General features: G+C 34.8%; 1 protein-coding gene across 1 annotated transcript; it reads left to right on the top strand.

Annotated features, from left to right (window-relative positions):
• Positions 1–2,534: 2,534 nt before the first annotated feature.
• Positions 2,535–22,529, top strand: HELRODRAFT_194177 (hypothetical protein; the record flags this gene model as incomplete). Its single annotated transcript, XM_009030518.1, has 15 exons — positions 2,535–2,627; positions 2,750–2,902; positions 3,322–3,425; positions 6,335–6,463; positions 6,573–6,693; positions 10,815–10,908; positions 11,084–11,150; positions 11,323–11,363; positions 15,396–15,488; positions 15,944–16,062; positions 17,355–17,476; positions 18,278–18,398; positions 20,485–20,682; positions 21,313–21,396; positions 22,152–22,529. The coding sequence occupies 15 exons, from the start codon at positions 2,535–2,537 to the stop codon at positions 22,296–22,298; spliced, it is 1,686 nt and encodes a 561-aa protein (XP_009028766.1). The 3' UTR covers positions 22,299–22,529.
• Positions 22,530–23,014: the final 485 nt, after the last annotated feature.

The raw sequence follows: 23,014 nt of genomic DNA, 5'->3' as shown, positions 1-23,014 counted from the left end.
TTATAATGCCACTTTTTCATTTTGCTTTCTTTGCAAGTTGTTCATTCTGTGTTGTCTGACAAGCAATTGTTCTTGTTCAGCTACAGTTCACCTCTTTTGCAGCCAACTTTGTGTCTGTATCAGCCATTGATCCCCCTTTTCCATTTTCTCACTGAGCCAGCAGAAATTCCCTGTCTTCAGCAACTGAAATCATATCAAGAGCATTGGTATGATCTATCAAAAAGATCATCTAATCGGGAAACAAATTCAACCTCGTGACTGTTGCGTCTGAGATTGCCGGCCTTTATTTTTCTTAAGCAAATGCTTTTTTTTTATTTAGTGTGACAGTTTTGTATATCTTTTATTGGTATTCATGCTTTGTGCCAAAATTTTGCTATCTCTTCTACTGTAGCAGTTGATGACTGTCTGATAGCTCATGCAGTTTCAGGTGATAAAGTAGAAAATAGCCAAGGCCATGCTCAGTGATGGAAGCTTGCTGCCAGTTCATTCAGCCACAGTACATCCCAGAAGTTAAACTTCTGTTTGAGATCTTGTTGCTTCTGCCACATATTTTACAACTTGACGTTAGTTATCAAATCAATACTATTATATAGTAAATAACAATGTCAATCAACCAAATGATCTGTCCAGCACACAGCACTAATTTATATGAGCAAAAGTGATGTTAGCACACTGTCTCAACACATGGGCAAGACTAGAAATTAATGATGATATCAGCAGCAAGACAGGCATGCACATAAGAAAGGGCTGCATGACTCAGCTGATGATGTCAGCATTTAAATAAGTCTGGGCTAATGCTTTCTAACAATAAAATCATCTCTCATTTGTCTCCATTATGCTTCATTGCTGATGTAGCAAGCTTTATTTAGCATGTAATAATAAATATGTGATTTAGTTATGTGATCAGTGTTCAGCCGGTTACAAAATACTGAATTGTAGTACATACGTCTACTACAGTTCTATATGCAAAAGCCTTAAAAACTTCAGTGCATTTGAGCTACCAGTAAATATCAATAAATGAAGCTGTCATTTTGTCTGAATTTTTTCTTCATGTGGACAAAAAAAATTACGGGGTAAGAAGGTGATATTTCAAAACTTAGAAAAATAAGCTCCATCCTAACGACTAAGTATTTTAGTGAAAGTATCAAGTCAATCCAGTGATTGTTTGTTTTTTTCCTGAACCATTTTTTTTTAAATTATGGTGATGAAGTCAAAGATTTGATTTTATTTCAAGTAGTTCTGATGAATTTTGCTGCAATCTAAATTAAAATTAGTGATAAGTTAAATTTATACAATTATGCAACTTGTAGTGGTTAAATTGTGGTGTCTCTTTTATAATTGTGTGTAAAAAGTCAACTAAATAAAAAATTGTAATAATTAATATCAATGAATCTCAAATGACGATGTATAATGCACTCCATTTTTTACAAGTTTTTACTTCTTTTTACACAAAATTTCGTAATTTTTTAAAATGTTTTAATCATTTATATATTTAATTTTTGATAACAAACTGTATACAATTTACTTTTTAAGCTTTGTAGTGTCCTCATTGGCGTGTACTTGTTTCAAATATCACCATTGCTGTAATTAAAAACTAAAATGTAGCCTTGGTTTTTTTCAACTTGTTTGTATATGTTTTGGTTTATTTTTTGCTTTCAAGTATATCTTCAATTTTCTTTTCATCTGCTATTATATTACTTTTTTTTAATTCTTGAAGTCTGCCATTTTTTTCCTTGCACTATCCACTAGTTGGTGCCTAACCTAAACTTGTAATTAGCAGCCACTAATAAGAACATCTCATGCAAATGCTACCTTTTCTTGCTTACCAATCATAATGTACCTGACTTGTTGTTTAACCTGCTTCTATCTCATCTTTTCTAATCCGATTTCTTAATTTTAATATTTTACTCCTCGCATGCAGCAGATTTTCCTTTTTAAAAAAATTTATTTCACTTTTGAAAGTTTTGAAATCTAACTGTGGCTCCATATTTTGAGAATCTACTCTTCTGGTTTTGCATACTGGCAGCATGAGTCACTGTGAACAAACACCAGATGGATTCCTCATCTGTTTCCTTGAAATGGTTATATGCATCATAGATGTCTCACATCTGAAGATTTGTTTTGAAATTGACCTAGAGTGACTGGAGACATTTTGCATCTGTCTAGTAGATATCTGCTCTTGAGGTTCTACTAAACTCAGTTTGGATTCGTAAGATTTATCTTCATGCTTGACCTTAGACATGTCATAATAGACCGGCTTATATGAGTTTAGATGGATAGTGAGTTTTATTAGAAAATAACAAGATTTTTGAGTCAGACAGGGTAGGTGATCTGCAATGGTGTATCGGTATGGTGCCTGGCACTGTAGCAGAGGCTGGCTTTTGATTGCAAGATCTCTGCATATCACATGTGATGTGTGTGGTGCGTTGTTTTACGTGTATTTTCATGCACTGTGTGTTTGTTGCTGATACCTCTGGAAAATAAAGAAAAGAGATTGGTAACAAATAAATTACATTTTTATCACCAGATGTATAATGCACATTGATGATGGCCAAGATGTTTATGAAGTGTTCAATGGAGAAAACGATTCCAATTTATTCAAACTTAACTCTTGGAAAAAAGATGAAGTATGTTTAACATTTGTAATTATTTCAATAGTGACTGCTGAAATTGTTGCAATTGAAATTATTGTGCATATTTAGTTCTATAACTCTACAAGTGACTATTATAATTGTTCTATAACTGTCAGGATGATATGTTGAGAATGTTAGTTGAACATAATGGTACTGACTCATGGCTATCAATTTCAAGATTGATGGAGGGAAAAACTGAACTGCAGTGCAAAAAAAGATGGGAGACGTATTTAGATCCTGATCTAATCAAGGGGCCGTGGACTAGATTGGTCGTTATTTTGTAGTCCCCATTTTATCTAATTTATGCTCATCACAATCATTAATAACACAAATGATGCATCAATCTGTGTGCTGCAAGATACTAACATTGATTAATTTTATTATTTTGCTTCTACTGTGTTTTGCTATAATTAATTTCTAAAATAAACTTTATTTTTGCATTTTTTTAGCTTTGTTATACCTGATTGCCTAATTTTAAAAAATCTAATCAGGTTGCCATTGTACTGAAGTTATCAAACAAAATTATTATTGCCGTGTAACGTTCAAAATTGTGCACTGCAATGCCATTACTCTTCATTTAATTACATGGCTTTTTTAATCGTTTTATTTTCTTGAATTTTTCTTTGTTATGATTGCTCAAAATCGAATGTTGTTTACAACACATTTTTTTCTAATACTTTCACAACAGGAAGACGACAAATTAACGGAATTAGTTGAGGAATTTGGAAGGAAGAAATGGTCGTACATCGCCACATACCTAAAAGGGCGAACTGGTAAACAATGCAGGGAGAGGTTCACTTGTTCTTCTAACATTGTTTTCTGTTCAGGCTAAATTTTTAAAGTTTATGTTTTTTAATTATGACGTCGAACTAGACTTTTGTGTTGGATTCTGATATTGATAAATTGCCTTTAGGCTAGACATTGCTGTTGCACATTTGAACCTGTTATCTGTACAAGTGTTCCAGTGCCACTCAAAAATTGTTTTATTTTATTGGTCATTAGCAAAAACAAAGTTACGTCACATAGCTGTTGGCTCATTAATGTCTTTCCCTTACCCTAATGTCTCATTCTATGAAATCTTGAGTTCAAGTTGTGTGCTGTTAATTTGTTTTGACTTTTAAGACGTTTTGTAATCTTAATTATTTTTGTTCGCCAACAAAAATGAATTATCAAATTAATTTTGTGTTCAATTATATAGAAGCAATTTTATCACTTATTATTTCTTATTGTCTTTTTTTCATTTTTTAGAAGAATTTTATTTGATAACTCTTTTGATTGACAACTGTTCATGATTAATTTTGCTAACTACTAGTGTTTAAAAAAATATTTTGATTACATGAGCTGAAAAATACAGTCCTGTAAATGGACTGAAAACGTAAATGATTTCTGCCTCAATCAATCTCGTTAGGATAGTTTTGAAAATGTTTGATAGTAAGTGCAGCAACTGGGGAGGAGTAAGTGTTCATCGGATTGGAATTGCATTGAATTAAAGAGTGAGCTTGAGAAGAAGTTCCAAGGAGAGATTCAACGAAAATTTCACAATAGAAAATGTTCCTTTAATTAAGCTTTTGTTATGTCATCAAGAAGTGATGAATACAAAAAATTAAACTTCAGGATGACGTATTCATCTACCTTTTACATGAAAAATCTGCTTAAACTAGTAATTTTATTTTGTGAACAGAGTCACACTTGTCAAATATAAATACGAAAATGATGATGAATCTGGTTTAAACTTTGTACTGACTGAGACTAGCGAATAGGCAACCGGATTGGTTTGGAATTAATAGTGGCTCTAATCTTGCTCATGTCGTATTAATTTAAATCTTGTCTTATATTGAAAAATTGATACACAATCTTGGAAGGTTTTATTTACAGATTTGAATTTGTTTGACAGGTTTTTGTAAATAGATATTTTGACCACAATGAATGAAATCATCGAACAAAGGAAATACGATCAACCATAAAAATGGAATAATAAAAATCATCGTGACCGAATCAGTTCTCAACAACTAGTAGATCACTTCAATTTTTCTGTAGTCCTACTATAATTTTTCATTTTCAACAGTTTACTCAACTGCATAGCTTATACATGTTAAAAAGTGACGAACAATAAAATAGTGTAGTATTTTAGGATAAGAAATAGATGAGAGCATTTGTTTGAAGAAAGCGGCATCTGCTTTATTGCTTCACACAGTTATTCCCGTTGAAGTTGAATATAATCAGATGAGCTTCAAAAAATCTGGAGATCGTCAGCAGAGAGTAACATCGAACAAGTCATGATGAGATGCAGTCTTAATGCAGGGTGAATACCACTGGATATTGCTATAGAAGTTAATTGTCTTTTTTGAATCCGAACAAGCTGTGAACGTCCATATACCGAAATTAACTCAACCATTGAAACAGATTTTCTTATGTTCTACAAGCTTTTAGTTTATTAACCAATTTGGATGAACGTAGCTGAAGCTTTTTGGAGATCTGGATAGACTGTACCTTCTCTTGACAAATTAATAGCCGATTATTTGGAAATTGTTGAAAGTTGATATAAGTCGATCTAGCAGACTGGTTAGAAATGCAAAATAAAGATGTCTTTTAACAAATAGAGTGAGAACATACCTAATGATGTAAACATGATGTTACCATTATTTATATGTAAACATGTGAGTGATACAAGTCTGAAGTTATCAGCTTAAATGGTTAGGCCTTTCTAGTGGATCGAAATAGCAATAGCTGTTTCCCATTTAGTAGGCAGTAAATTATTCTAGGAGGATCTATCAGAAATACGGCATAGTGGGTGCACGGGTTTGAACGTTTTAAAAATTACTTATTTTTCGATCTATGTATTAATGACAATGTTGGGAATAACTATGCAACTTTCTGTTTAATGTTTTCTTTTTTTGTTTTTTTTTTGTTTTGACTTTTTTATCTGTCTGCCAATTGCCTAGTTTATAACATTTCTTTTTTTCTTCTTGATTGGGTAAGTGGTCCGTTGTGGCCCTCTGGTCAGTTTTGATAAATAAATAAATAAAAATAAATAAAAAGCAATAAAGAAATAATAATAAAATTATGATAACAATGAGAGTCTATTTAAAGTGTATTTGTTCAATGGAAGCTTGAATTTAGTGTATAAATGACTTTACTTGACGAATCATTAAGCTTGTTTCTGATAAAAATAACATTTTAAAAAGTTTATACTATGCTAATTATTATTCGCGTTGTTAATAGTTTATAATAAACATGACATTTGCTGATAATGGAAACACTAAAAACTTAATATGTTTTTGACACTAACACTTTATTTGTACTAACAAATCACCTTTTTCTCAGAAACTTTGGTAGTTTTTTTAAATAGCAGGTATTTTGTGCTATATTGATAACGAAATGTCGTATTTTCATAAAAGATTGAAATTTACGGAAAGAACAACAAGAAATAACAAGAGTTATTTTGCAGTGGTAAACATGCCAGTACATGCACGTCAGTTTTAAAACATAATGAATTCATATCGAATTATGCCCTTTAGCTGTTACGTTTTAGTAGAGAGTATAGAAGAAAAACGAATATATTGGATTTGAAATTAGATATAATATTTTACTTGAACTGAATCTATCATGCATATCTTGAGATATTTCAATTACATTCATGTCGTCACATTATTATTATTTATTATTATTATTTATTATTATTGTTTTTGACAATTGGATAGATGGCACAACCACTTGAACCCCGAGGTGAACAAGGCGGCCTGGTCGAAGGATGAGGATCTGCTCCTCTATGAAATGCATAAAATTCATGGAAATAAATGGGCCAAAATAGCCAAATACTTCAATGGCAGGTTTGTTGAAGAAATATTTAAAAAATATATTCAAGTTTTCGTTTTAGCATACTTTCAGTGTTGATCTAAGACTGTTTAATTTACACTCGGGTTTTTAATATTCCAACAGAACTGATAATTCAATAAAAAATCATTGGCATGGAACGGTAAGGAGAAGATATTACCAAAAAAATACGCCTGGTCCTTGTGGCAGTCCCAACGTCGTGGCACTCTCTATACTCAAGCGATGTGTAAGATGTTGGATTATAATTTTTACTTAATTAGTATCTACAGTTTTGTAAGTTTCCACAATTTACGAGGTTCGCATCCATAATTATTTGTTTATGAAGGTTAAATTTACACCGCTGCTTGACGCATGTTAAAGTTGAGTTTAAAAAATTCAGTTACAATGGTTTTTGTTGTATCTCGTAGATACAAAAGTTTTATTTGTGTCTATGAAGCAGTTGGCTGCATAGTGGTGAGATGTCTTTCAAGGAGTTTTTTTGCTTGACTGCAGAGTTGTAGGATGTACATTAGAAGGACTGATAGGGTGGCCTGCTAGGTGGAAGAATATTTCTCCTGAACATGACCAGCCTCGTTTCGAGTTTTAAATTAGAGGTTTTTTGATTTACTTTCTAACCACTGCCTCCCTTCATTTTTGATAAAAGTTTTTTCACAGTTTTTAGTTTTCAGGAATGTTTTTGTATTTTTTATAATGAATTACTTAAATTTTAAACCATCTGTTCGAATAAAAAAAAACATGGATGGTTAGAGAAGGCATCACTAATTTGTTAAAGAATAGATCCCTGAAGAAAAAATATGTTTTTATTTTTGAAATGAAGGAGTCGACATCTTTCATTATATAAGCATGCGACGTTGCATTGCATTTTCTTGATGGATGATGATTTTTTGTTGTTATTCTTTATAAGGCAGCTGTGTCAAACACAGGGCTGCTTACACGTTATTTTACTCTATACCTATAACTAAACCTTCGTGCCCCCTCTACACATACAGTGTCCACACGACGCACGTGCACATTTTGTATGCACGTGCAAGCATCCGCCACATCACACGCATATCATTTTTGAGTTTTGGGCAGTTTTCGAACCGGGCCATCGCGTAACAGCAGCGCGAGACGTAATGTTTATACCGACTGAGTAACTCGGCAGCCAGTGATAAAGATTCCTATTTAATTCACATTTTATATGTGCGTCAATCGTTGTTACATCATCTTGATTTAATGGATGATGAAAAATGAAATTATAATTAAGCTGGTGAAGCGCAACTCTCCATCGATAAATTACAGCACGAACGGTCGAAATAAAAAAAATTCTGTAATAACTTTTAACAATAAATCTTTGTAAGATTTGGATTTATTTAGTTAGTGTGAAATGATGTCGGTTTTACAAAACTTAATTTGTCGACATAGTTTTTAAATTAATTTCATTGGATATATTGATAATTATATGTATATTTATTCCATTATTTAGTTTACATTAAATATTTGGTGAAAAATTTCACTGTTTGTTTTTTAGCGAGATGTAAAAATGCTGTCAATGCATGGGTTTTAAAGTATTTTGCTTCATGAGTTTTCAAAATGAAATTATAATTAAGCTAGTGAAGCGCAACTCTCCATCGATAAATTACAGCACGAACGGTCGAAATAAAAAAGTTTCTGTAATAACTTTTAACAATAAATCTTTGTAAGATTTGGATTTATTTAGTCAGTGCAAAATGATGTCGGTTTTACATGGGCAAAACGCGGTTGATGTAACACGTGATATTGTGCAACCATCGGGATGTTGGTGCATTTGAGCGTGCAACAGGACAGCGGGGTCAGATGCAGCCATCGGGATGTCGGTGCTTTTGAGCGTGCCACAAGACAGCTAGGTCAGAGGCAACCATTGGGGTGTTGGTGCTTTTGAGCATGACACTGGACAGCGGGGTCAGATGCAACCATCGGGGTGTTAGTGATTTTGAGCGTGCCACAGAACAGCGGGGTCAGATAAACTTTTTTGCGCATTTAAAACGATCCGTTTCTTGAGCGGATTGTGACATCTGATAAAAAATGGATCTTATATGACAACAGACGACATTCAGTTCTGGACCAAGATGGGAGCCCAAACACTCAAAACCGAAGTTGTACCAGAGGAAACTTATGGTGACTGTTCGGTGGTCTACAAACCGGATTGATTCATCATATTTTGTAAAACCTGGTCAAACAATTAATTGAAAAAAGGTACTACCAACAAATTGATGAAATGCATCAAAATTTAAGTCAGCTGCATTCTGTGTTAGCTAACTGGAAGAGACCTATCCTTATCCACGAAAGAAAACGCTAAATATACCACACGTAACGCGCCGAAACCTTAGCAGCTTTTTGTAACAGCAGTGCTTCACAGTCGAAGTCGTCACGAAAGCGCTTCCAAAACCGTTAATTCTACGCTACTGGCATCACTGAACATATTTATTGTCTTTAAATGAGCGTAGATTGCAATGGTTTTAATTTTGATTAAATATAATTAATAAGAACCAAGTTACCACATTATTTTTGACTAGCCCAATAGTTAGGACGTACAGAAAATCAATCAATCCTCGTTTATAGTCTCCATCCGTTATGAGTCGGACTTTTTTATTCCATTCATCAGCTTCTGTTTCCAAGCCGATCTATCCATTGCGCTTTCTCCTTGAGACCAAGTGCCTTCAAATTCTCCTGTATGGTCTGCGTCCAGGACTTCTTTGGGCGACCTCTTGGGCAGGTGCCAGGCACCTGGTGCTCAGTAACGGAAACTATTGTTGACGTTTTCGCTTCGTTTCATATGGCCAAACTATCGTAGGCGATGACGACGACATGCATCCTTCAAAGTGCACAGTCCTGATCGGTTCAGGATTCCGGTTGTATGGATGTGGTCCCTTAGGTCAACAGTCTGCATCCAACGAATTATGAAGCTGCTGTTCGAGTTTTGTTGTCATCGGCCACGTCTCTGCACCACACATCAGAACAGAACGTATAGCTGTGTTGTATAGCTCTGAGCGCAGCGGTAGAGGATTGCTACGCCGCATCAGTACCGTGGCAAGGAGGTGTAATCTGCCCCTAGCCACACGTATTTTTCCACGAACGGCGGCATCAGCTCTTCCAGTACAATCCAGCACATCTCTCAAATACTGAAATGAAGTAACAGTTTCGATTTCGGTAACCGTATCATCATTTTTTTTCTGTATATCCTCATGTTGGGGTGCACTGGCTATGAGGCGCGTCCACAGGTAGTGGTAGGGGAAAGTCCTGGGCAGGGAGACCTTCTAGGATTGCATCGAATAATACAGAATAAGATGCCGCGAACCAACTGTAATAGAAGAAAGAAGCGGAGGATCCTAGGACAACGGTTCCAACAGCGGATGATCTTCTATTCTAAGCCCACTGCCTTGTGGAACAGGAACCTTTGACCCAAAGGCTAAGTGCAATGCTTACAACAGTGCTCTCTTGGGCACAAGATAAACTGCAACCACGCTGCCTTGGGTGCTTCCAGCAAAAAGGCTAGGCTCACTGCTCATAACTGGTGTTTGTCGTTAGGAATTGGGCAATTCCAGATAAAAAAATTTTTGACTCAAACATCTTCCATGTCATCACAAAAAAAGGAAAGATCCCCTATTCCCTGGAAGACCTTAAATGGTCAAGGGGTGACAATATCCAGGAAGTACGTAGCAGTGGAGGGATGTTGCCGAAAATCGGGCGTCCCTTCATAGAATATCAGACTTGGCACTTTAAATACTGGATTGCTTATAGACGCTCCATGGAGATCGTCGATATACTGGAAAGGCGAAGGGTTGACATCTGTTCTCTATAGGAAAGAAGATGGAAATCAAATGGTGTCTTTCTCATTTGGTGCTACAAGTTGTTCCTGAATGGCCAAAAGACAGCCCAAAATGAAGTGGAAATCTTTATACGGGAATCGCTGGCACTAAATGAACGATCACGCTCTGTGACTGATCGAATGCCTACTAGAATAAAGACATGGAAACTGAAGAACTCCATGTTCAGGTAGAAATTCGAGGAGTTGGTATCGGCACAGGTAGACATAACCTGGAAATCTTTTCAAGACACCCTAGTGAACGCTGCAACAGCTGTATGTGGAAAATCTGGACTTAAACGCCAGCACAACCGCGAAACTTGGTGGTGGAACGAGACGGTGGAAAATGGTATTGCATATTTACATGGTAATGTAAAGGATGTACAGAAAATGATTTGAATATTTTATAATTTACGTTACCATCAGTTTTTCTTGCTTGAATTTGTTATTTGTCGTTTACAAAATATTTCGTTTCAGTTGTGGTTCGAAGTTTTTAGAAAGAACAAATAATTAAACTCATTAAGGTCTCTGAGTCTGGAAACAACGAAAATGAAATTTCATCTGAAAACTTGATAAGCCAGAGTAAATCTCGAGATGCCAGAAGCACTGTGATCAACAGTTCGATTGGTTTTTCTGTTATTTGCTCTTTATTAACGTCGATATTATTGTCCCAACATCTCAACTTTATTTAGTTTATTCGGTTTTATATTGATTTGAGTTTCTTTTATTTAAATTTATTGAAAACTGTAGACGTGGGTGTTGTATGCAAGGTAAATATATTAACTCATCCTAGGAAACACATGTTCATTAGAAGCTGATGCTGAACAAAACTTCTGGTTAAAAGAATTGTTAAGTGAAAGGTGGGCCAGTCGCTCTTTAACTTATTTGATTTTATTTGTAAGTAAGCAGATTTAAACGGTTGCAACTGTTTATTTTCATACCCACTATTAAATATAATTACTCATTTTTGTTCTAGTTTTGTTGTTATTTTATAGAAATTAATTTATTAATTATAAATATGTTCGTTTCAAGTGATTCAGAAAGCAATGATCATTCAATGGAGAATCTATCAAGTTAGTTAACTCTACGTTCTTTGTATTGTCATTGCATTGTTACAAGAGGGATTTCAAAATGATGTTTGCTATGGTTATGCAATTTTTTTTCGGTTAACTTCAAATAACGTCTGGCAACAACACACGTTTAGACGACATTTTCCCCGAGATCGGGGGTTGCCGTTTGGCTACCTATGATGAAACCAAAATACCCCTCAACGCCATTCACATATGTCACTTGTCTCAGTATCACGCAACCCCGCTTTCACTCTGTCCTTCTCCACCTGCTCTTTCCCTCCCAATCGCGGACAACCCCTTCCTATCACTCCTTCAACCTCGAACTCCAACGCTCGCATAATCCCTACCCTTTCATCTCTTCTCAACACATCTCTATACCACCGCAATCTCGATCTCCTTATCAATGTCACAATGTCCTCATTCAGTCCCATCATCGACATCAGCTCTGTACTACTCCTCCTATCCTTCACTTTAACCCCACACATCTCTTTCAGCCCTCTGCAGTACACTTTTCCCCTCTCTCCTCAACACCCAAGTTTCACCCCCATATACCATCGCTGCTTTCACACATGCTTTTTATACTCTCCCTTTCATCTTCACTGACATTTCTTTCCACACAATACCCCACCCAGATCCCAAATTTCATCCATCCCACACGAACTTTAGCCGTAACAGCGCTCAAACATCCTCCATCCGCTTTCAGCTTAATCCCTAAATAAACAAAGCTTTCCACTCTTTCAATACCACCACTCAACCCCGTCCTTGAGTCCGTCCTATTAATCACACCATGAACACACTTCTTACATTTGAACGTGCCTTCCACCTTTTTCAGTGCCCCCCTCACACCACTTCATCTCCTTATGCACCCATTTCTGACATCTTCGCTCCTTCATACAGCTGCATCACAGCTTTAACAAGTCTCTCATTCACTCCTTTCTTCCTCAACGCCCATTCAATGACCTTCCTCGGTACTCGATCAAAAGCCTTTTCTAGATCCACAAAACACATGTACAATCTTCGTTTCTTCTTTCTATAATTCTCCTGCAACATTCTCACTATGAACAATGCATCCACCGTTCCCCAACCAGGCATAAACCCACACTGCATTTCATTAACTGTCACCATATTTCTCAACCTCCTCCCAAGCACCCTCCACTACCTTCATTCCATGCTTTAGCAATTTCACACCCCTATATGACCCACAATCTCTCCCATCTCCTTTGCTCTTATACAACGGCACCAACACACTGTGTCGCCAATTCTCATGTATACCTTCATCATCAAACATACTGTTAGCAATTCCCATCATAACTTCAATTCCTATCGCTCCACTCGCCTTTATATGTTCCGCCGCCACTTCCAAAACCCTTGTCGCCTTACCTAGTTTCATTTCTCATCGTCACTTTTTCTATGGGTCCGTGTGTGACCGCGGATTCCACATCTCCATCTCACTCATTCTCTTCATTCATAAACCTTTCCATATGGGTTTTCCACACCTGAGCTTTTTCCTCCTCATCTATGCACAACTTGCCAGATCCATCCCAAACACATCCTATCCCTCATTGACTGCTTTGCTACTTTGAACATTTTCCTCGAATTCACATCAAATTCCATTTCCCTCTGATGCTTTCGTCATTGCAGTTGCCACTGCCCGTTTTGCAATTTTCTTAGCCTTCCTATACTCAAACTCCGCTTCCCCCGTCATGTCCCTTCTCCACACCCTAAAACTCTCTTCTTGACCTCCAAAACCTTTTTTATATCTTCATCCCACTACCACGTCTCACCATGCCTACACTTTCCTTTCGTCCATCCAAATACTTTATCTGCCGTAGTCAACACACAGTCCCTATATCTTTCCCAAACATCTCCATCCTTACCACTCTCCCAACTTTCAGCCACCTTCACTTCAAATGCCTTCCTCACCTTTGCATCCTGTAACTTTCATGTCTTTCTCTTTGCCACAAACTTATCCTTCTTCCTCCTCCCAATTTCTTTCGAAGCCACATCCATCACAACCATACTATGCTGTAACATACCAGGTATCGCCTTCACATTCCTTACATACTTTCTATGCTTCGCCCTTACCAATGTATAATCTATCATTGACCTATGCTTTACTGACCTATATGTAATTAATCGTGCTGGTTACCTTGTAAACCAGGTTTTCCCCACCACCATGCTATGTGCATCCGCCAACTCCAACACTCTACGCCCTTCCTCATTCCTTATACCATATTCCCATCCCCCATGTACACCTTCATAACCGTCTGCATCCGCCCCCACATGACCATTCAAATCACCCAACAACACCACAAACTCATCCAACCCCGCTTGCCCAATCTCGTCAGAAACATCATAAAACCTATTCTTCTCCTCTTCCTTCCTAATCCTTCAAAATATCCTGATATTACCCTCACTATTACCTTTCCAAACACTATCACCACCATAATTACACCATTGCTTTTCCGCCTCACTTCCATCACCTTCTCCACCAACTCTTCTCTTACCATCACACCAACTCCTCCCGTACCATCATCCCCCTTCCACCACTACTTATATCTTCCACCTTTAGCCCCCACAAACCTTGTACCCTCTCCCTTTCATCTGATCTCCTGTAATGCAGCCACGTCAACCATTCTCTTCTGCAACTCCTCCACCAAAACTCCTTCCTGTCAACGTGCCTACATTCCAGGTACCAAACCTCCAACTTTTTGGTCTATAAGTAATCTTTCCATCTATAGTGCCTTGCACCGCAACACTATAGAGTGGGGTGCCAGTAGCCAGACCATCCACAGAACCTTGCACCGCACTCCATGGGCTGGGTCTCCGGGGATTCTTCGCACCCTCCTCTGCCGGATACTGAGGACCATTGTTACTTTTGTCATCAGAAATATTTTATTGGCTAATTTTTACGCATGACGCCCTTCCTTACGCACCCACAGTTATAAGCGGTGGGCCTAGCCTTTGATGATCCAACATCACTCACAAGCAGTGAGGGTCAGTTTAATGTCATAACCAGGACATTAACGTCTATAATAACGTCTAATAACAAATAACGTCTGGCAGTCATTTAAAAAACCGATCTATAATCTTTTGAAGTATTTTCGAGGTGACCAGCTCTAGGTGCGTTGAGAAATTGAGTGTGATGTTTGCGTCGTTAAACTTGTATATTTATTATTTCTAGTTTAAATCATAAAACCATATCTTCTGACACATCTGCATACTTTTTTTAAAAAATACTGTTTCGTACGTTTAAAATACCAGCTCTGCAAGCTCAATTTTAAATGTTTGAACTAATTTAAGATTGATTAACTAATTAAACTGCCCTAATAATGGAGAACGTCTCTTTGTCACCACACTAATATTTTTATGAAAGCTATGGTATATGAGCCTGAAGCTGACTGCTCCACTGAATACTGACTACGTTGTTGTAAATGGCAGCGGGGTTTTGTAATTGATGAAAGGACTTTTTACGTGTTAAGCTGAATAATGCTGTCGTTACTTGTTTGGTGTGATGAAGGCTTTAGATGAAAATGGCAGACAGTAAAATTTAATTTTGCCTAAACAATTTACTGAAGCGCAATAAAAATATAAAAATAATACTTTGATGTTGTTCTGTTTTGAAAAAATTAAAATGAGTGAAAAATTAATTTGTTTTTGTGTCTTTTATCTTTATTTCTCGTATAAAATTAAAGTGGTTCATTCTTCAACCAAGAATGAATTTGTATTCAATGCACTTATTATTATTCTAAATACTGGAGCATGTATTTCAAAAGTCTTGGGATGATCAAATATTTGTTGTTTTACTGCTTAGAGCGTAGAAGCTGATGAATGGAATACAAAAAATGCTGATTAGAACTGCGTTCGATAGTTTATGGGCCGTTGTAGAATTAATATTTTTATTGTTATTAATGTTGTTAATAATATTGTTATTAGTCATTAAGAAAAAATTCAACGTTTCTATTTTTATTTTGAAAAAATATGTAGCAGCTGAGCCTTCAGATAATTTTTGTAAAAAGACAGCAAACTTTTCAGATGCTTCATCTGGCCTCAATTTACCAGCTTTTAAAACGAATGCATCACCTCAAACTGCAACCAGTGAAACAGTGAAGTCAGCTCCAGAAATTGGTTTGAAAGTTTTTGTGATCTTTTTTGATTTTGTAAAAAAATATGTATAATTTAGTTAATGTTTAATAATATTTTAAAATTAAGAATTAAAAAAACTATATTAAGGATGATGATAATAATAATGATTACAAAATAAGTTACAATGTTTTAATTATTGATGATAAAAACGTTAAATTTATAAATGGCACTGTTGATCATGGAGTCGAGAATACGTTCATTTTGAAATTATTTGATTGAAAAACACTGTTGTGCAACCATTTTAGATTCTTGATGAATCATTATTAAAATTTTTGTGGAAGCTGTAACTTGGAACTTGAAATTGAACCAGGAACTTGAACCAGGAACTTGAAATTGTAATATTTTGAAACATAAATAAAATTGGATAGAAAAATTTTTATAAAATACGGATTGACGGTGCGAAAAATAATTAGCTATTAACCGACATATGTGGACAGAATCAGCGTGGAACTCGAGCATCGGAACATCTTCGTCGTCGACGTCATCGCTCGTTACCAAACCATCAACAGTGCCTTCGCCACTTGATACCTCGCTGCCGCAGACCCCATCATCAGAGGTTGGGCTATTTTTTATAATTTCAAGGCAGCTTATGATTCAGAGACGTTTATTTTCCTTAGTGCATATGCACGCACGCTTTTATTTGCCAACAGAGCAATAAAAATACAAGAGAAAATTAAACTTTATGTAATAATGATTCTAAATGGTCAACTGATGACATCATCCGGCAACATAATATATCCGAACTCTTAGAAAATCAATGTTTATAATGACGTTGAAATTGATTTAAAAAGAATATTATAGGTCTGAATCTTGTTACTTTTTCAACATTAAAACCTTAATCCCTGACTGAAGAATTTGACGAAAATGATCAACAAAGTCAGCTGGTCAAAAACAGTACCCTACACGAAAAATAAGATGTAAAAAGTTACAAAGTAAATAAAACACTGCAAATAACGGCAACAATCAATAATTATAATTGCAACAATAATCAAAACGAATTGCAACAATAATCAAAACGAATTGCAACAATAATCAAAACGAATTGCAACAATAATCAAAACGAAGCTTGATTTTTAAGTGATAGAATTTTAGACGACGACGAAAAGCAGTTAGAGACTTTAAACTACAAAGTTTGTATTGTAAGGTGCAGAAACAAAAAGAACTTCCACCTCCAAAGGACATTATAGTCGTCAGTGTTAATAACTCTCCTTCTCTCTATATATATAAATATAAACAATTTCAACGTTATTATGGACATTTTATTTTATACGTTCCATAGTGTTTTGCTGGTTTTATATATATAGTTTTTAAATTTTGATCCTTGAGCGTTGATCTCAGAGTTGCACATATTTTTTCTTCAGGCAAAAAACGAACCACCCAAGTTTCGAAGTGACAAAATAGAACAACAATAAAAAAAGCAATTAATGAATTTTGAAATGAAACAACGCCATATAGGCAGGCATAGTTTCTTAAATGAAAAGATCATTAGTTATTTCGCAAAATTAAAAAAAATATTTTAATTGAGTTGTAGCCGGTTGAGGCAGCGTTTTACTGCATTATTCAACAAATTGCTTATGACAGTGTCATCAAAACATTACCAAAATAAATAACTTAAATTTTTATATTTTTCTATATTTAAATTTTATACCTTGTGCCAAAAAAGCTTTTGTAAAATGGCTTTTAAATGCAAAATGAATAATAATAAGCTTAATTAAATCGTTCACTTGTCAGCAAAGATGTAATTTTCATAGACAATGTATAAATTATATTAATTCCACTGAAAATTATAATTGTTATTTTTAAGTGAATTTTTACTAAAATTTATTGGTTAAATTGTGATTTTTACAGTTTTTCCACGTTGCGGGGTTTTCTCCTAATTGTACTCCACAGTTAACGAACGGAATGAATATTTTATGTGATGATGGCGAGGAATGCCAGCTCAACACTCCAGTCCACAGTGTTGAATTGAAGTATGATTACCATGTTTCTTGTGGTAATGATTTTGATACGTAATCATATTGAATTAATGCTATTCTCGTCGATATAGACAGGTTTAATTTTATGAAAAACACGTGTGTATTACTATTCATGTGGCCGTAGATTGTTTGAGGGAATGATAATAATAGTGAAATTCTAAAATTACTTATGCATTTATTAGCCGGTAAAAATTATTAAAAAATAATGTTAAAACGGAAATGAGAAATTTCAAAAATGTGTTTTGGAATCTGAAAATAATCAAATTCGACCTGCAAACAACACAGTTATTTGTTGTATAACATTTTGCTATTATTCTGGAAAGTATGTTTCAGCAGCTACTGCTAATGAGAGATTTTTCAGAAATGGATGATGCTGGCCCAAGGAAGGTCTGTCGGACGTTTGTAGGTCTAATAAAAGATCAGTTGGATATTTGTAGATCTAACGAGGATCAGTTTGATGTTTGAAGGTCCAACGAAGATCAGTGGCCGTTTGTAGTTCTCGTTGAATTTTTTTGTAAGTGTCGGTAGAAAGTGTTATCCTACTACGATACCCTGCTAACATTGATGACCACAGTACAACCTATAACATTAATAATCAAACTTGTTGGGATTATTAAATACAGCGACACATTTCAGCTAAATTTTGAAAATTTTATTGCAAATCAATTGGTGAATAAATTTTTATTTTCAAAATTATGGGCAATTTTTAAATTTTTTTACTTTTATCAAAAAGTATTTATTGAAAAATTTTTTATTGAAAAATTTATTGAAAAAATTTACGAAATTTTGTTTTAGTAACAAAAAGGTGGTTGTTTTACGAACTCCTGTACTGCCAAGATTTCATGTACAAACCTCCAGTTCTCAGAAGAAAGTTTCTGACAGACTGCTAGGTGTAAAAGGTCGTATTCTTCTTCAGGTTTGTTCACTTCATTTCCACAATATATCTTTATATTTAGTCTGATATTTTTTTTATTGCAAACTAGCTGGCACTACGTAACGCCTCAAAAATAATAAATATTTATAGCTTCATTGACTTTGATGAAGAACAAAATGAAATAATTAGAATTTTATTTACAACTGGTATTAGACAACCTTCGTTGTCTGAATGCAAACATTTAATTTTCCTAATGTGCATGTATGTTAGGAATGGGCTTTCCTGATTCGAAAACCAAAAAATTCCGTACTAATTGGCGTCGCAATTATATTTGTAGTACCTGTCTGGTCACCCGACACGCAATTATATTTGTAGCATCTGTCTTGGTTCTTGGTCAACTTACACGCGATTGTATTTGTAGTACCTGTCTTGGTCACCCTACAAAATTGTTCTCCGATAATTTTACAATGCTCCGATGGATGTCCAATAGTTTTTTGATCTATCGATAATTTCTTAATAGTTTATAGTTATCTAGATTTTTTCAGTTTATTTTCCGATGTACGATAATTTCTTGATGTCAACAATATTACGAATAAGGAGTACTTGTATCTATATATAATATGTGTATTATTTTGAATGTCAAAAAGTGCCCATGTATGTTGTGTGTATGTTTGTATATAATGGTGGTCGATGCTTCAGTAGCCCTCAAAAACAGGAATGCCAATAGGAGTTTTATTTCTTCACATCCTCAAGACAGATTTATCGGTGTTAAATTTTCAAGTTCCCATTCTGTTTCCGTTCCCGTTGAACATCAAGAAAATAAGAAATACAAAAAAATGATAGCAACATTTTCTAATGTCTGCGTACATTGTAAAGCAATGTATGGATTTCAACATTTTTTATATTCATGTTTAATATATAAATAAAACTTGAAGTTTAACGAATGTAAAACACGTCTACCAGTGCTTGATGTAAACTAATTTTAAAAACACACGGGCATAGTTATTTCTAAATTTTTTAAACTTTTTAGATTCTGGAACTGTCCTGGTTATGACATTAAACTGACCCTCACTGCCTTGTGAGTGATGTTGGATCATCAAAGGCTAGGCCCACCGCTTATAACTGTGGTTGCGTAAGGAAGGGCGTCCTGCGTAAAAATTAGCCAAATAAATTACTTATGATGACAGAAGTGACAATGGTTTCATCATAGGTAGCCAAACGGCAACCCCCGATCTCGGGGAAAATGTCGTCTAAACGTGTGTTGTTGTTTTAGATTCTGGAAAGTTATTTATTTTTCCCATTGTTATTTAGTCTTACAAAGCATTTTTTCTGGCCATATATCTGGGTCGCCAACTTTGTTAATATATTTACGTGTTCATGATCCTGTGATTTCAGACTTTTCGATTACCCTGAACCTTGGAAAGCAAGGCAGTATTTTAATTTCGTTCCTTTCGTCCTCATCTTCTATAGTGTAGCTATTTAAGCCACGTAAGTGGAAAAATCTGATTTAAGGTCTTTTCGTTGCTTTAAGTTTCGAACTGTTAGAGTTTTTGTTCAAATTATTTTATTTGTATCTTTTTCATTTTTAAACTAATTGGACAAAAGGATTAACCAAAATTCAAAGTTTGATGTGAACCTTTGAGTCAACAGAGGAATTCATGTTATATAATCACAGGAACTTCATGAAACTAATGCTCTTCGAAGATGACTAACTAAATAAACCAAGCCTAAATATATTTATAAATAGATGTATTATGAAGTTTAGCTGATCTTAATGGAAATTTTAGCATTAAATTAACAATTGGTCACGACGAACTTGGTCAATAATGCTATTGGTGAAAAATATCAGTTGAAAACAATGATCAAAATCAACATGCTGCAAAATTCTAAGAAAACCCTTCGATTTGAAAAATGTTATCAATTAGCTTAGCGTTTATCAAAAATTAAAAAAATTCAGTTTAATTTGCTTAAATTTGCGTTCCATCATGTAAAATTTACTTTACAAATTAAATTTATAAAAAATCTCCAGTTTTTGATTCTCCGATGAATCTAGGTATATTATTCTAATCATTAATAAGTTAAGCCGCAGTAATAGAATGAGTAGTTTCCACAAATTTCATTTTTCTAGCAATTCCCGTTGTCGGCGAATAATTTGGAGATGGGTGAGAATGACAGAAGTGTTGGCAAAGTTATCGAACAAAAAGGTGTGATATCAAAAAGAACTCCGGGTGAACACGAAAACACTGATCGTCGTATCAACCAAATCATTCCTTCTAAAGATACTGCTTACTTGCATTTGGATAGATACGCCGAATGTGATTATGAGGTAATCTAATAATTTTATTTGCTCAACATTTCAGAAAATATTTGGCTTGAATTTAAGGAATTTTATTGAATGGGATGAGGAACGATTAAACGACCGGTAAGATGTTGTAAGTTGATAAAGAAGATTTTTATTCGGATGCTCTGCCAGAGAGAGACATCTGCTATAGAATCGTTCATATTAAGTTTAAATCGTTTTTCACGTCTGAATAGCATTTAGTTGGTGAAAACTATTTTAGTTTTATCAGAAAAAGTTTGCAAAATGTCGAGTTTTCTGACAAGTTGTGTGCTCTACTAAATAATTATATAAAAAAGGGCCTGACTTGATTCAAAGACGTAAATAAAAAGCTGGAGACAATTACCAAAATACGAAAAACGTGTGGAGCCTCAGAATTTGCAGGTAGGATAGGTCGGGTGGGTATGCTGTCTTGAGAATGGTTGGATTTGGGAAAATTGCTTCGACATGTAATCAATTTCTACAAGTGCCTACAATTTAAATGGCCGATAACAAAGGCCAACTTGTTTTACGGTTTTCATTTTTCAATCACCGAACCTTCAAAGATTTTTTTGCTGAAAGTTATTTATAAAAACTCAAAATATATTTGTGAACCTTACGATGTTGAATAAAACTTAGGCTGAACTGTTGCTGAAAGATTCCAGCATTGAATTGCATCAGGATATCGAAGCATCAGAGTTTCATGAACAACAGGAATCCGAGGTAATTTTAATTATGATTAGACCTGTTTGAAATAGTTCCATTGAATATTCTATTTTTAAATCAAATATCGCTCTTTTAAAATTTAAGGCGATAAATATTGTTATGAAAAAAGTTTTGCAATTAAAAAATACATTTTATCTATTCTTTAATCGTTTTTATTTTTTCAATTTATTTTTTATTGATTGATTTCGCACCTTTTAGAGCTCCAAGCTTTTTTTATTGCTGTCGACTCTGACTGCCAGAAGAACATTACAATAGAAATCTAAATAATGTGTCATATATTGTTGCACTATAAAAAAAATTTTTTTATTTGTTTTATTTGAACTTGTTCCTGTTTGTAAACAGGTTTTACTATATTTTTTCATCTGTGTTAGTTTGTGAGAATGTTTCCGTCTTAGTCTTTAATAATCAGACGTCTTTGTTCGTTCTCCTTATAACTCTCCCCCAATTGGGAAGCCTCTCTGTTTCGCACATTTGTCCATAGCATTAAAACTATCCAATATTTCACGACACAATTCTTTGAATCTCATCCATATTTCTCAGCTCTGTTTTTTGTCGACATCATTTTTTTACTGTAAGCTTCCATATTTAATCAGTTATCCATGGTAATGTTTTTGTAGTAGTCTACTTTTGGTTTTGTAAATTTTGCTCGCCGCTTCTTGTTTTCGTGCCACAACCGGTAGTTAATTGCAATTTATTTCTCAGCTCACTGTCAATATTTAAAATATTAATTGACGATGGATTAATTTTTGCAGAGTTTTGATCTTTGGTTCAAAGTGGCCTGTGGAATGACGAAAACACAAGAAGAACTCATCAAACAAGCCAAACAATTCATGAACGCCACTAACCACTCAAAATCTTTAAAAACAGAACAAAACGAGCTGGTAGATGTTGAAAAATAATATTTGATATATTAAATTTTTTTCCCATTGAAAGTATATTTTTGTATTAACGACGCTTGCTATTTTCGTTTCTCATTGCGTCAACACCAAAACTCACTCTGTTAGTCATTTTTATCGTTTTTTTCAGCGAGGTGTTAACGTTACCTTCTTATCATGCAGGACTTATCTTTAACAAATTTATTTTAATCGATATTTAACAAGCGTCAATAAATTAACTATATCACATTTTGAGAGCCGTGAACCATTTTATCAGTTTTTTTTTCAATTTTGTACAGACAGACATTGTGTTTTGTCATTCTTCTCTTGTTTTCTGTATCCAGTATCGTTCACAATCTCCAATCATTTCTTCATAGCATCGGTCGATCCATAATTCTCACGGTTTAACTTAAATACCACTTAACGCTATATTGCGCACAACACGTTGAATGCACACAACTCATGTTTTCACGTGCAATTCGTATTTATCTTTTCGTCAGAAAAACATTACAATAAAATTCTAGGTCGTGTGTTATAATTTGTTGCTCTATCAAATTTTCCCAATATAAACTTTACTGGAAGTAAGTACAGCAAGCAGTCATGTCACACCCATTGTGATCTGATCGGAAGGAATGGCGATACCGATGTTGTCTATATCCGGGGGCCGGCTGTTATTGGGGCATAGAGGATACTGTGACGGAAGGCTTTGGTAATTGACGGCAATTAAACGAAACGAAAAA

This window comes from Helobdella robusta, assembly GCF_000326865.2.
Source record: "Helobdella robusta unplaced genomic scaffold HELROscaffold_69, whole genome shotgun sequence".
In the NCBI taxonomy this organism is placed as follows: domain Eukaryota; kingdom Metazoa; phylum Annelida; class Clitellata; order Rhynchobdellida; family Glossiphoniidae; genus Helobdella; species Helobdella robusta.
Note: the sequence above shows the minus strand (reverse complement) of the source record. Positions and strands in the feature narration are given on the sequence as shown.